Source organism: Grammomys surdaster, unplaced genomic scaffold (genome assembly GCF_004785775.1).
Source record: "Grammomys surdaster isolate TR1022 unplaced genomic scaffold, NIH_TR_1.0 270, whole genome shotgun sequence".
Lineage (NCBI taxonomy): Eukaryota > Metazoa > Chordata > Mammalia > Rodentia > Muridae > Grammomys > Grammomys surdaster.
In genome coordinates, this window is record NW_021604711.1 from 2,395,140 (window position 1) to 2,407,916 (window position 12,777).

The following is a 12,777-nucleotide window of genomic DNA, read 5'->3' on the forward strand; positions in this document are numbered from 1 at the left end:
CTTCCTTCCTTCCTTCCTTCCTTCCTTCCTTCCTTCCTTCCTTCCTTTTGTGTGTGTGCATGTGTGTTTTGAGGGGTAGTTCAAGACAGGGTTTCTCTGTGTAGCCCTGGCTGTCCTCAAACTCAGAGATCTACCTATCTATGCCTCCCGAGTGCTGGGATTAAAGGTGTGTGCCACCACCACCTGGCAAACCTTTCCTAAAGCTGCTTCTTTTCAGGTGTTTGGTTATAGCATCAAGAAAATAAGGAATCCATATTTCTAATCTAATAGTTAAAAGAACCAAAGGAGACATGGGGAGTCCCAAGGAGTCTGGGGCCTTGAGTTTTAAGGTATATCCTACGGGCCGAGGGGTATTGTATTTCCTTGCCTCATTCAGTGAACTCACTCACTGTCAGCCCCTTCTGCCCCTTTCTCTCCTGACAGAGTGCTGGGACCACCTTTAGCAGAGGCCACCTGCCACCAGGGCTTGCTGTACCTGTAGGAAGTATGTATCCAGAAAAGGTGTCTAGGTCATCATCATCAGAGCAGTGTGCTGGGTCAGCAGGCACAGGAGGGTGTGGGAGCTCAGTTTCTGCTCTCTTTCAGGAATGCTGCTGAGGATGGAGATTCAGGTGACCACTGTTCAAAAGATACATGAACTCATAATATTCCATATGCTCTCCCAGATTATACACACATGCCCCAAGAAGGTGAAACACTCTACATGCATACACACACACATACATGCACGCACACACATGCACACATATACATGCATACACATGCATACATACACACACACACACTGAACAGCCACACCCATTCACACACACTGAAGATAGTCAATGTCTCTGGTGCTGGGGTCTGTACTTGCCTCAGAAACTCCGTGATGCTGTTGTTCATGATATTAATAACTTTTCTCACAATTTCTTTACCCTTGAAGGGTTAATTATCTAAAAGCCTCAGGTGGACCAAGAAGCCCTGTGCAGGAAGGTCGACTTGATGGATAACACTGATCAGGAGACCCACATACAAAGCCTGCCTGGATCTACCACTTCCAGACCGCAGGGGAACTGTCCTGCAGATGGACTTTTCCATCCTATAAAATGGCGAGACTACTACGCCATGTGCATACCTCTCACTTCTGCGGAGACTGTGGCTCTTCAGTTGTTCTTATTAGAGAACAGTTCTGCCACTGGAGATGCCTGTCTGCTTTCTTTTACTCTGTCATCTTGATCATCCCCATCTAATGCCCACAATAATGCTCCATCTCAGTGTTCTTCGTGAGGCCTCCCCATCCCAAACATTTCAGTCATGTGAATAGACACACAGACAAGCATGGGAATGCACATACTGAAGCAGACACCAGAGACATGCATAGATATGCACTGGTACGTATGTGTGTGTACACACTGACATGTAGCTGTCTTTTACTACATTGTGAGTTCTTTTTTCTTTCACCCTTTCTTACAATTTTAACCCCCTAACACTAGATAGGAGAGAAAAAGAGATAGAGGGGAAAGAGGGTAACATTATCACTAGACTACTTCCTTCTGATTAGGTGCGTACAGTTCCTTGGGGGCAAATTTGATCTTCATCATCAGGAAATCTAATTTCTTCTTGTTGTTGTTGTTTCTTTGTGCATGATTACATAACAGTGACCAACAGCAAAGAACCAACAATCCAACCTGCCTCTGGGGCCCTAACATTTATACACTCTCTAAAACGTTCCCAGAATTCCAAACGTCACACAATCGCTGAAACTATCTGCTGCTGACAAAGTAACACCCCTGCTAGAGCATGAAGCAAATCACAGTCAGCTGTTGTGGATAGTCTGAAGCAGCTCCATACCTCATACCTGAGATTAAAAGGAAAAATATTTTTATAATATTTCTGTGTTTCTTAAAGGAACCAAAATTCCAGAATTGTCACTACACTGATGAACACACTCAGAGAGGGTCACATGACATTCACACAGCTGAAATGCTGAACCAATATTTCTCTTCCACTTGGGAGCCAGGCTAATGGGCCAACATGCAAAAACCTTGGTGAGTGAGTGAGGCTGGCTGGGAGGAGTTCCTGGCCTAGAATTTCCTGTGGCCTGAGGCACTATGACTTTACTCTCCAGGAGGTACTTGGCCAGTTGGTGTCTGTCTGAAAGCCTTCTCCAGATAGTCACAGAAAGTGGGGTGAGGCCTGGGCTAATATAAAGAGACAGGGAACAACCCTGTGGTCAGGGTAAGTTGCAGTGAACTCACTGTCTTCCAAGGGCCACCTCTGCTAACGTGATCATCCAGAACTTTTGGCTGGATGTGCCACTTCCCCTGAAGTCACAGTGGTGGGGACAGAGGTGATGAATAATACAATCAAACACTTTGTACGTCAGTCATTGCACCAAGAGCCCATTCCTTCATCTTATATACCCCTAGGCCTACATAATCAATTGCACTTATATTTTGTAAATAGTTGAAGAGGCAAGCAACACAGTCAGGCCTAATACCTGCAGTGGAAGCATGATCAGCTTTAGAGGGCAATGGCTGGGCCAGAATGTTTGCTGGACAAAAATCTCATCTCTCATTCAGCCTTAACTTCTGCAATGGCTATTTCTGGTTGTCGGCTTGATTATATCTGGAATGAACTACAATCCAGAATTGGAGCACTCACCTGTGATCCAGATCTTGAGGCTGGGAGATACAAGTTTCTGACCTGGATCTTGGCATGGAGATCTTGAGGCATAGTGGCTATGAATCCCAAGGCAAGGAGACCTCTGAGTTCAAGGTCAGCCTGGGACAAAACAAGTTCCAGATCCAGGAGTGGTTATACATACCTTTAATCCGGGCCACACCTTCTGCTGGAGACCTATATAAGGACATTGGAAGAAGGAAGATTTGTTCTTGTCCACTGCTTGCAGTTACTTGCCAGTGTATCTTTTGGAATCTACTTCTCTAGAAGACCAGCTGAAACAACTAGCCTCGTGGGATTGAGCAACTATTAGAATTTTGAACTTCCAATTCACAGCTGACCATCGTTGAGAAGTTGGACTCCAGACTGTAAGTCATCATAATAAATTCCCTTAGTATAGAAGGATATTCCATACATTCTGTGAGTCTAGAGAACCCTGACTAAAACAGCTTACAAGCCCAGTATGAGTCCAGAAGGGCATAGAGGTTGCTCAGCAGCCAGGATTGGAGTCCTGCTTCCAACCCTTTCTAGTTACTGGGGTGTCACTTAGACTGCTGAGCCTTGTTTTCTAATTGGTAGACTGGCTTCCTGGGAGGTCCAGAGGGATAATGTTTATCAACAGCGTGGTGGGGTGTGTGTGGGGAGGCAGTGCCTGGAGCGCACAGGATGCAGTTCTGACGTTACTAGTGACTGTCTAATGTCCATGTAAACCTGCCTCCAGCCTCAAAGGGAACAAGAGACAGTTTATTTTGGAGCTAGATATCTGTGGCCAGAGAGAATGTTCCAAAGTGAAAACAGTTTCATGGTATCTTTATAGTTGCAGAACAAAAGGAAAATTTAAAAGTGTATCAAGGTGCTTTTCAAACACATTGGTGGGAAGCTCAGGTAGGCCAGCTACAGGGAAACAGGAAAGCCTCTGCTGGTGACACAAAACCGCAATCCTCATCACAAAAGGAATAAGGGCTCATTTATTCTGGAGCCAAATATAAGTGACCAGGGCCTGGAACACAGCTTCAGCTCTCTCCACAGGCCACACTCCAATGAGGGGCAACAGAACAAGGAAATCCACAATCAAGACACTTTTCAAATACACTGGTGGACGTGCCAGGTAGCGGGTTATAAGGACATAAAGAGAATTCTGCTATAGGCTTTAGACACTATCAGCGGCAATGTTCTTTGGTGGAAAGTGAGGTTTTTTTTTCTTCTTTTTTGAATACATTTTCAAAAAGGTTTTTACCTGCTAGTGACAGGATGTTAAGTCTGACACAAAGATAGGCAAGAGATAGCTATTTAGGGGCCAAAGATGGTCCCAGATAAACCAAAATTAGGTTCTGGACCTGCAACATTCCAACTTTTTTCTACATCACTGAAGGTCTAATCAGCCGATTGGCCCTTGCAGATACAACTTCTTTCTAGGAATTCTTGTTCACACTGCTATCTGATGCATTCTTAGCTTCAGGCTGGTAGAAACTGGTGGTCTGTTAACGGTACACTTCAAAAGTTTTCACAGTAGTCACAAGGACATTATGTTAGCTAAGAGTATGCAACAAATGGTTACTAAGGAGACAAAAGATAGTGCCACATAATTTGGTTGTAGATTCCCAACGTTCCAACTCTTTACAACCACCCACAAAGCTGTGATCAGTCAATCAGCCTTGTAGAACCTTTAACATAGTTGTAGCTTTTTTTTTTTTTTTCTGGGAGCATCAGTACATACTAACTGTCTTCAACTGGCCTCTTCAGAGCCAGCTAGAAATGCATATAAAGCCTTATTTCGTGGGTGAGAGACAGGAGTGTTTAATATCTTACTCTTTCCAGGCTAACCAAACCACAGGAAAATTGCCCTGCCTTATGCCAAGTACCCTGAGCTGGAGCACACTCTTTCCACCCTCGTGCTGGGGACCAAGCCTCTGATCAAAACACTCAGCCTTGAACAGATTCTATGTGGGCACTTAACTTACAGGTGAAGAAGTAGGGCCCAGGGGAATCTGGTAGGGTTGGGACCAGGACAGGTGGGCTAAAAGCAATTGGGCCCATCCCTGTAGTGTCTGAGGCCTTGCTTGCTGGTTGCCTCTGGGTCATACCTGAAGTCACCCATGAAGCCAGCAGCTTGGTACTACTGGGACATTGCAGAGATGTCTCTTAGCCCCAGAACATGTGGTCTCCTTTCTCCTGCTAGCAGCTTGTGCCAACATTAATGTGTGCCCACCAAGTGTAGGTCTGGGAGGGTTGGTGATGGATATCCCTCACTCACTGTGAGAACCAAAAGGAACAGTGTAGGTTGGCATGGGGTACATGTCTGTCATCTTAGAACTCAGAGGGCTAAGGCATGAGGACTACCAAGAGTTCAAGGCCAATCTGGCTACATAGGAGATTCTATGCCAACCAGGGCTGAGACCCTGTCACAAACCAAACCACTAAAAAAACCCAACCCCCAAACGAAAATACGCATAAGAGAAATGGTACATTCCTAGCCTGTGACAGGGTGGCTGGGCTGTGGGGATACTCAGAGAGTCAGAGCACTCAACGAGCTGTGACAAACCTCAGAATCCCTGGTTGGAGCTTTCCAGAGCTTCTGACCTTCTTCAACCTCTAAAATATTTATGTTTGAGGCAGGATTCCATTCTTTAGTGAGGACTGGCTTGAAACTTGTGGACTTCCAGCTTTAAGCCTCCCAAGGGTTAGAGTATAGACAAGTACTACCATACACATATTCTGCTCCTCCTCTTCCTCTTCCTCCTCCTTTTCCTCCTCTTCTTCCTCCTCCTTCTTCAAATTTGGCTAATTAATTAGTGTGTGTGTGCATTTATACATGTACACACATGACATAGTGCATATATGGAGGTCAGGGGACAACCTCTGTGATCTGGATCTCTCTTTCCACTAGTAGATCCTGAAAATTGCATCTAATCCTTCCAGCAATTTGGTGGCAAGTTTATCCTCTGAGCCTCTCCCTCTGTACATTTCTTCATTCCTCTCTCTCTCTCTCTCTCTCTCTCCCTCCCTCCCTCTCTCTCTCTCCCTCCCTCTCCCTCTCTCCCTCTCCCTCTCCCTCCCCTTCTCCCTCTCCCCCCTCTCTTTCTCTCTCTCTCTCTCTCTCTCTCTTTCTCTCTCTTTCTGTCTATCTGTATGTCTGTCTGTCTGTTATGAAGTCTCACTATGTAGCCCTGGCTGCCCTGGCACTCATTCTGTAGACCAAGTTGGCCTCTAACAGATATCCACCTGCCTTTGCCTTCTGTGTGCTAGGACTGAAGGTATGTGCCACTATATCCAGTCCACCAGTCACAGAATAAAGCAGGCTATCTGTGCCCTGCACTGTGGATCTCAGAACTGCATATGATCAGGACCATCTCAGTGTGGGTCTGGCTCTATGCTACAGAACACTATTGTTCTCTATAAACTCTAGTCCTGAGCATTGTGCTACAAGTTGACAGAATGTCTGTTCATGAATTCCCAGTGAACTCACCTCAAACAGCAATATATATATACACAAAATCAGAAGCAGATGAAACACATGCCAAGAAATGCAGAGGCAAATGAGGTGGGAGGTGCAGGGAGACCACTGGATAACTCATGAATGTTTTACTGTGGCTTCAAAAACTTTGAGATAGAACATCCTTAAGGTATATGTCTTCTGAAAAAAAAAGTCTGGGGTGTAGTATTGAGCACTTGCCTAGCAGAGACCATGGGTTTGATTCCCAGCTCTGTGTACCAAACCAAAGCACCCCGAAATGAACCAGCCACATATATGCAACTGTATGGAACAAAATCACCCAGGAAGGCATTATAATTTGTAGCTCCACTGTGTATCAGATTGAGCCATGCCATGGGTCCTGCCATGAGACCAAAGTCTGTCTCATGCTTAGTTCAGGGTCTCATTTGGCTGATGTTCCCTGGGAACCAGAGAAGCATTCTTCCAGAGCTCTGATTAGTTTTCCACTTAGAAATTAGAGAGTCAGAGAGAGCAGGTCACTTCCCCAGAGTACACAGCCAGAATGTAGAAGGGCTAACATTTCAGTGGCAAGAGATAACTTTGGTTTTCAACTTGGCTGATAGACCTGGCCATATTGCCCATTCCACAGACAGAGTCACTATGGCTCAGAAAGCTGCCTTGCCCATGACCCTCAGCTCAGAGTTGCAGAACTTTCATCCATCATTGCTTATTGAGTGCCTGCTTTGTGTCAGACATGGACTGAGGTACCCAGGGAAGATATCAAACCACTGCCCTGGTGCAGTGCACATCCCAGAGGAGCTGCCCAGAATAAAGGGCAAGTGAAATAGTTCTGTGGAGCTAGCCAGTGACAGGGATGTGAGGAGAAATAAAAGTGGCGAAGGGGACAGAGTGCATTGATGGGTCAGCATGCACAGCACGTGGACCGGTGAGTTGGAGGGATGAGGAAAGGCTTTATGAGAAATCTAGGGAAGAGCACCCCAGCAGAGGGAACAGCATGTGCAGAGACCCCCGGTGTGAACACATGGCTAAGATAGTGTTCTATCTACTATGTCAGACAGTGTTCTACTGCTGTGAAGAGACATGATGACCAAGGAAACTCTTAAAAAGTAAGCCTTCAATTTGGGGTTTGTTTTCAGTGTCAGAGGTTTAGTTCATTATCATCATGGTGGGAAGCATGGCACACGTGGTGCTTGAGAAGGAGCTGAGAGATACATCCTGACCCACAGGCAGAAAAAGAGAGACACTGGACCTGGTGCAGGCTTTGAAACCTCAGAGCCAACCTCAGGTGACATACTCCCCAACAGGGCCACATCTCCTAATCCTTTTCAAATAGTGCCATTCCCTGCTGATTACACACTCGAACATAGGAGCCTAAGGGAGGGGCACTTATTCACCCACCACAATGCATGTAGGAGCAACCAGGAGGAGGCCAACAGGAAGCAAGGATTAGTGCGAGTTGGAGGCTGAGGGGCAGAGAAGCCCACCAGCAACAATGCCTCTGCTGGACTCCTCTGCTGGTTGATACTGTGGAGCATGGGGTTCGGATGAAGTCACTCGTGTGCCCTCTTGCCACCATGTAGGTAACGGGGAAAGGGCTATTTTCCAAGTCCAAGGTGGAAGGGAACATGTGGGAACTCTGTAGGGCATGCATCTCTAGATGATCTCTGCTCTGGAAAGGTGTTCCCACCACACCCAATCCTGACCCCTGCAGAGCCTGTGCACCGTAGAACAAGTGTGCTCGAGACAGGAAGCTCATTTTATGGATAGAAAATAGATTGTAAGCTGGGAAATGTACCAAAGGTGTTCAAATAACAATGATAGCCTGATCAGTAAGAGCCTATATTTTATGACTCCCCAAGAAGAGATGCTACGTCAAGATCCAACACCAAGGGAGGACATCATGGAGGAGACTCTGGATCAAGGGACTATCTGGAGCCAACTAGATGTTCTCTCTTGAATAGCTTCTCAAGAAGTATGAAAAAGCAGAGAGAACTCTAAAAATAAACACTAAAACTTCAAAAATGGAGACTGGAGTAATCAGGTATTATGAACACCCCAACAGAGGAGCAAGCTACTTTGAGGTGGTGAGCCTCCCATCACTCAGGGCATGCAAACAGAGTGCTCTTCACTCATCAAAGAAGCCATGGAAGAAAATTCTGACTGTTGGAGATTGACTGGGTAATGTCTCTGCAAGCTCAGATGCAGAGGCTTCCAAAGGCCTCAGGCAAAGCTTCTACCTCAAAATGTCATCTTTGGGCTTGTGACTTGAACCCCCATTGCATTTCAAGTTGCAAGTTTGGCTTCCATAACATCAGAGAAGAGTCACTCTGGTGGGGTGATCTGAGTAGGTGGAGAGAATAGATTTCATCAGTTCTTACATGACCTTTAGCCTTTACCTTTCTCTGTCCCCTGAAAAAGCAAACAGAAATTCACAACCACAGTTCAATAAAATAGCTAAAGGTGTTTAATAGTTGAGAAGACTGGATCTTTGATGGAGAACATGTCTGGTAGATGTGGGGGATACCAGCTAGGAGATCTCCAGATAGAAGCCCTCTGCCTATTAGATCTCAGCCTTCTTGTAACATAGAGCAGGCCCAGGCTCCTGATCTTTGTAAGCAGCAGTGGTCAATCCGAGAACAGTTATAGAGCACTTTGTGCCCAGTCCAGCAGTGTCTAGTTCTGGTTCCCATAGGTCAGTTCCTTTGTGATGAGTCTTAAAATGTGTACTCCCTTTATTCCTAAGTAAGAGAAAGCTGGGCTCGGCTCCAGAGCTGCTGTGTGTCCTTCAATGCCCATGTCCCTCCTGCCTCCTTGGTCTGCTTGTCCCATCCTAACCATTTTGTGAGGACTGGGACCACCTCACAGGAGGCCAGGCACCCGCTCAGAAGATGCTCAATACTTGGTGTATGTGTGTCGGGTGAGAGTGGAGGAGATAGTGGGGGTATGGGGTGGGGAGAGGAAGAGGTTGCCAGGGTTGCAAAGACAAGGTACAGAGAAATGGTCCACATAGAATTAGGAAGTAACTGAGGTGGGTGATGTTTCCCCTGGCCTTGGGCTGGCTGAGTGCCTGAGCCAATCTTAGAATTTTGGATTCTATTTCTCCATATATCTAACTAGCTACAAAGGGATTCTCCTGGCGCCCACTCACCTGGACTCCTACCTACTCCTCATAGTCCATCACTATGTAGAGCTCAGCTGTATTCCCTGTTCTCAAAGCTTTCTCAATGCTGTCCTGCCTCCTGGTTTGAGAACTTCTTCTTAGCATCCTAGGGCAGAGACCTTCCTTACTATCTGACCCAGCCTCCAGCCTTTCTTTCTGAACTACTCAAGCTATACCCCTTTGTATTGTCTTTTATCTCTGAAGGCATTGAGGTCAGGGATCTTGCATTTGCTGTCCGAAGCACCACCAGCAGGAGGCATGTTAAGCAAACACTTATGAGCGAATAAGAAAATCTATGAAGCAGTGAGTGGAGAAGGGTCTCTGGTTGAATCAAAGGCTCCCAGAGCTTTGGGAGCTCCCAGAGGAGCAGTGTTGGTGTCGGGAAGCTGTGGTTGGTCTGGTACTATTTCTGGGTGGGGGTAAGGGACACTGGCCTGGGGTTACAGCAAGATGGTAGAGTGGTATACATAAAATTATATCTCTGGTACACTGCTCCAGTATTTAGTCCTGTCTACAGAAGAAGCTAGCTTCCTATCCTTTAGGGACCTTCTCATGGTGGAAAAGAATTGCAGGAGAAGTCACTTTAAAGCAGAATTTATTGGGAAGAAGGTTTAATATAGATGTAAATATGGGTATGAATAAAAAGAGGTGCTCTGCCGGGGGTGGTGGCGCACGCCTTTAGTCCCAGCACTTGGGAGGCAGAGACAGGTGGATTTCTGAGTTCAAGGCCAGCCTGGTCTACAGAGTGAGTTCCAGGACAGCCAGGGCTATACAGAGAAACCCTGTCTCGAAAAACCAAAAAAAAAAAAAAAAAAAAAAAGGTGCTCAGCAGAAGAAAGACACTGAAAAGTGTGGGTATGGGCTTCTCAGAGGAGAGCCATACTTAGGTGTCCTAGCAGTAGCCACATATGTCACTCTGGTAACTCTCAAGCTACATGTTTTGTTTGTTTTTGCAACAGGGTTTCTTTGTATAACTCTGATTGTCCTGGAATTCAATCTGTAGGCCAGTTTGGCCTTGAATTTAAGAGATCTACCTGCTTCTGCCTTCTGAGTGCGGGGACAAAAGGCATGTCTAGCTTCAAGCTACATCTTAAAAGGTTGCTAAGAAACACCCTCCACTGATAAACAAGATCATAGGGTGGCTCCAGATGTGGCTAGAATTGTAATCTGGTAAAATGAACCATGGGTTGCACGAGAGGCCAAGACATATCTTCTACTGTAAATGGGATTTGTGAGAATCCTAGAAGATTGTATAGGTTTATAACTGGAAAAGGAGACAGGCCATATATACTCTTAGGCCTTAAAGGTCGTTGCATTGCTAATTTAACATTTTTATTTGAAAATATCCATATAAGAGGAACACTATATCTACGTAGGCAAATTTCACAGTAAGTTGAGTTGGCAAAAGTGTTAAAATCAGATTCTGGAGTGAGAGCCTCCTTTTCCTTCCTTTAAATGTCCGTGTCTTTTTCTTATCTCAGTGGGAAGCGAGGTAGGCTAGACAGAGGGAGTGCAAGACACTGGTCCCAAAGTAGCAGGGTAGGAGCCTCGTTCTAAGGGACAGTGCCCCAATCCCTCTCTCTAATAGTGCTCTGGGACTTGTAGTCCTCCGCTTCCTGAGACTTAGAAGTGCGCCCCACGAGGCCGTGTCCGGAAACTACATTTCCCAGAAGGCCAGAAGACGTTAGAGAGACCAGGAAAACCTCCCGGCCGGCCGCGCTTCCCTAAATGCCAAGGGGGCCCGCTCTCCGGCCATGCGGCGGGGCGAGGTCCCCACGTGGCACCTCCTGAGGGGGCTCGCGTGATGGAAGAAAATACGAGTCCGGCAACTACACTTATCAGCAGCTCTGTGGCGGGGCACGACTGCTGTGGAGGCCTCGGCAATATCGACCTCAGGCAGGTACACCTCGGCTTTACAGTGAGAGGAGGGTTGAGGCCGGAGCCGACGGGCGCCGCCTTCAACGCTTGATGGGTGGGACTACCCTGCTCCCAAGCAACGATGGGCTGGGCGGAGCCTGAAGGAAAGTGGCGCACGCGCGATTGGAGGTGGTGGTGGCGGGGTTTACGGGGTAGTATGCGCCAGTTGAGTCATCTCAGTTTGTCGTAGCTTGGGTGATGTAACCTGTGACTGTGATTGTGTAGGGCTGGGAAATTTTGACTGTGGAAAATCTCTGGGAAAGTGTGAGTTTGGGGTTTTTTGCATGTGAGTTCCTGGAGTTGTGTAGTCAAAGTTGCGTGGATGTCCAGAATGTGAGTGCAAGTTGAGAGTAGGCAGCTAACTACCTTTGAGTGCCTGCGGTGGGGATGTGTGGCAGGACCCCTCGTGCCACTTTAGGACCTGGTTCGATCCCCACTGACTACCGCAAACTCACCGGTATCTCCCCAGGCTGCTGCTGATCCTATCTGATTCTTCTGCGTGTTCCCTCCTTTGTACCAACCATACTTCACAGAGCCAAAGATCTCTGCCAGAAGCAGCCTGGAATAAATGAATGCACTTCAGTGTGCACATACTCATTTATTCTCAGATATAGTCAATCTCACAAAGACACTGCTGAAGTCCAGTTTTTGGAACAGACAAGGGCTGGCTTTCATTCACGCAAAGGAGACTACAGGCATAGAAGTAGTTCTTGAAAGAAGAGGAATCTGTTTTATAGAGTAGCAGGTGAAGAGAAGCAGCCTTGTGTTCGAGGGAGGGGATGGGAAGGTAAGCAGTGAGTGGTAAGGAATTGGGGTGGGAATTCCCGGTGGAGGGACAGCAGGCACACAGGAAGAAACAGGAGACAGTTACCCACTGGTGTTAAGAGCACGAAGGACAGTTAAGGTGGATGGATGGGCAGTGGATGTTTGAGAGTTTTCTCCTTTAGCATATTTGTTATTGAAACATATCCTCCATCCAGCTAGATGAGTGGCAAGTCCTAAGTCCATCTCCAGCATTTGCATAAGGCCGATATCCCCTCTCCCCTATACTCTCTTTGCTGCCCCCTTTATTTCTTGGGCATGTGAGACAAGTGTTACACCAGCTTCCACTCTTTTGAGTCACGCTGTCTAACCCAGTGTGACATCTAAGGCAAGAATACTGGCTGAAGTGCTGGGTAACCTTGAACTTGGGAATGGGGGTGGTGCGTGGAGGTAAGCTAGAATGCAGGGGGCATTTGTAGCACTGCCCAAGGGTTTGTGGCTTACCCTAGGGTGATGGAAACAAGGCCTGTGTTATGGGTCTAGAGCCAAGAGACAAGTCTTCCTGACTGGGATGGCTCCCTGGGTGTGAAGCCTTCCTGTCCTCCTCCCACTCTGTTCCAGTGGGTTCCCCTGTCCTGCATGTGCCCAGTCTCATTCAGCTGGAGAGTCAGGGCTGTTTCAGGAGATAGGTCAGGATGACCTTTGTTGAACAACACTGTGTTTTTTCTATCACAGCCTGGTCAGCACAGTTGAGCTTCCTGTTTCCAAGTGATCTCTCTCTTCTCTTCTTCTCTCTCTCTCTCTCTCTCTCTCTCTCTCTCTC

The 12,777-nt window shown here is 46.9% G+C and overlaps 1 protein-coding gene across 2 annotated transcripts in view; it reads left to right on the top strand.

Annotated features, from left to right (window-relative positions):
* Positions 1-11,008: 11,008 nt before the first annotated feature.
* Pemt (phosphatidylethanolamine N-methyltransferase) overlaps positions 11,009-12,777 on the top strand; it is a 71,775-nt gene continuing 70,006 nt past the window's right edge. Inside the window, exon 1 of one of the 2 annotated variants that reach the window (XM_028776601.1) lies at positions 11,009-11,175. In XM_028776601.1, the coding sequence (XP_028632434.1) occupies positions 11,080-11,175 (96 nt within the window). In that variant the 5' untranslated portion in view covers positions 11,009-11,079. The remainder of the gene's footprint in view (positions 11,176-12,777) is intronic. The other variant, XM_028776603.1, reaches the window with a different exon arrangement.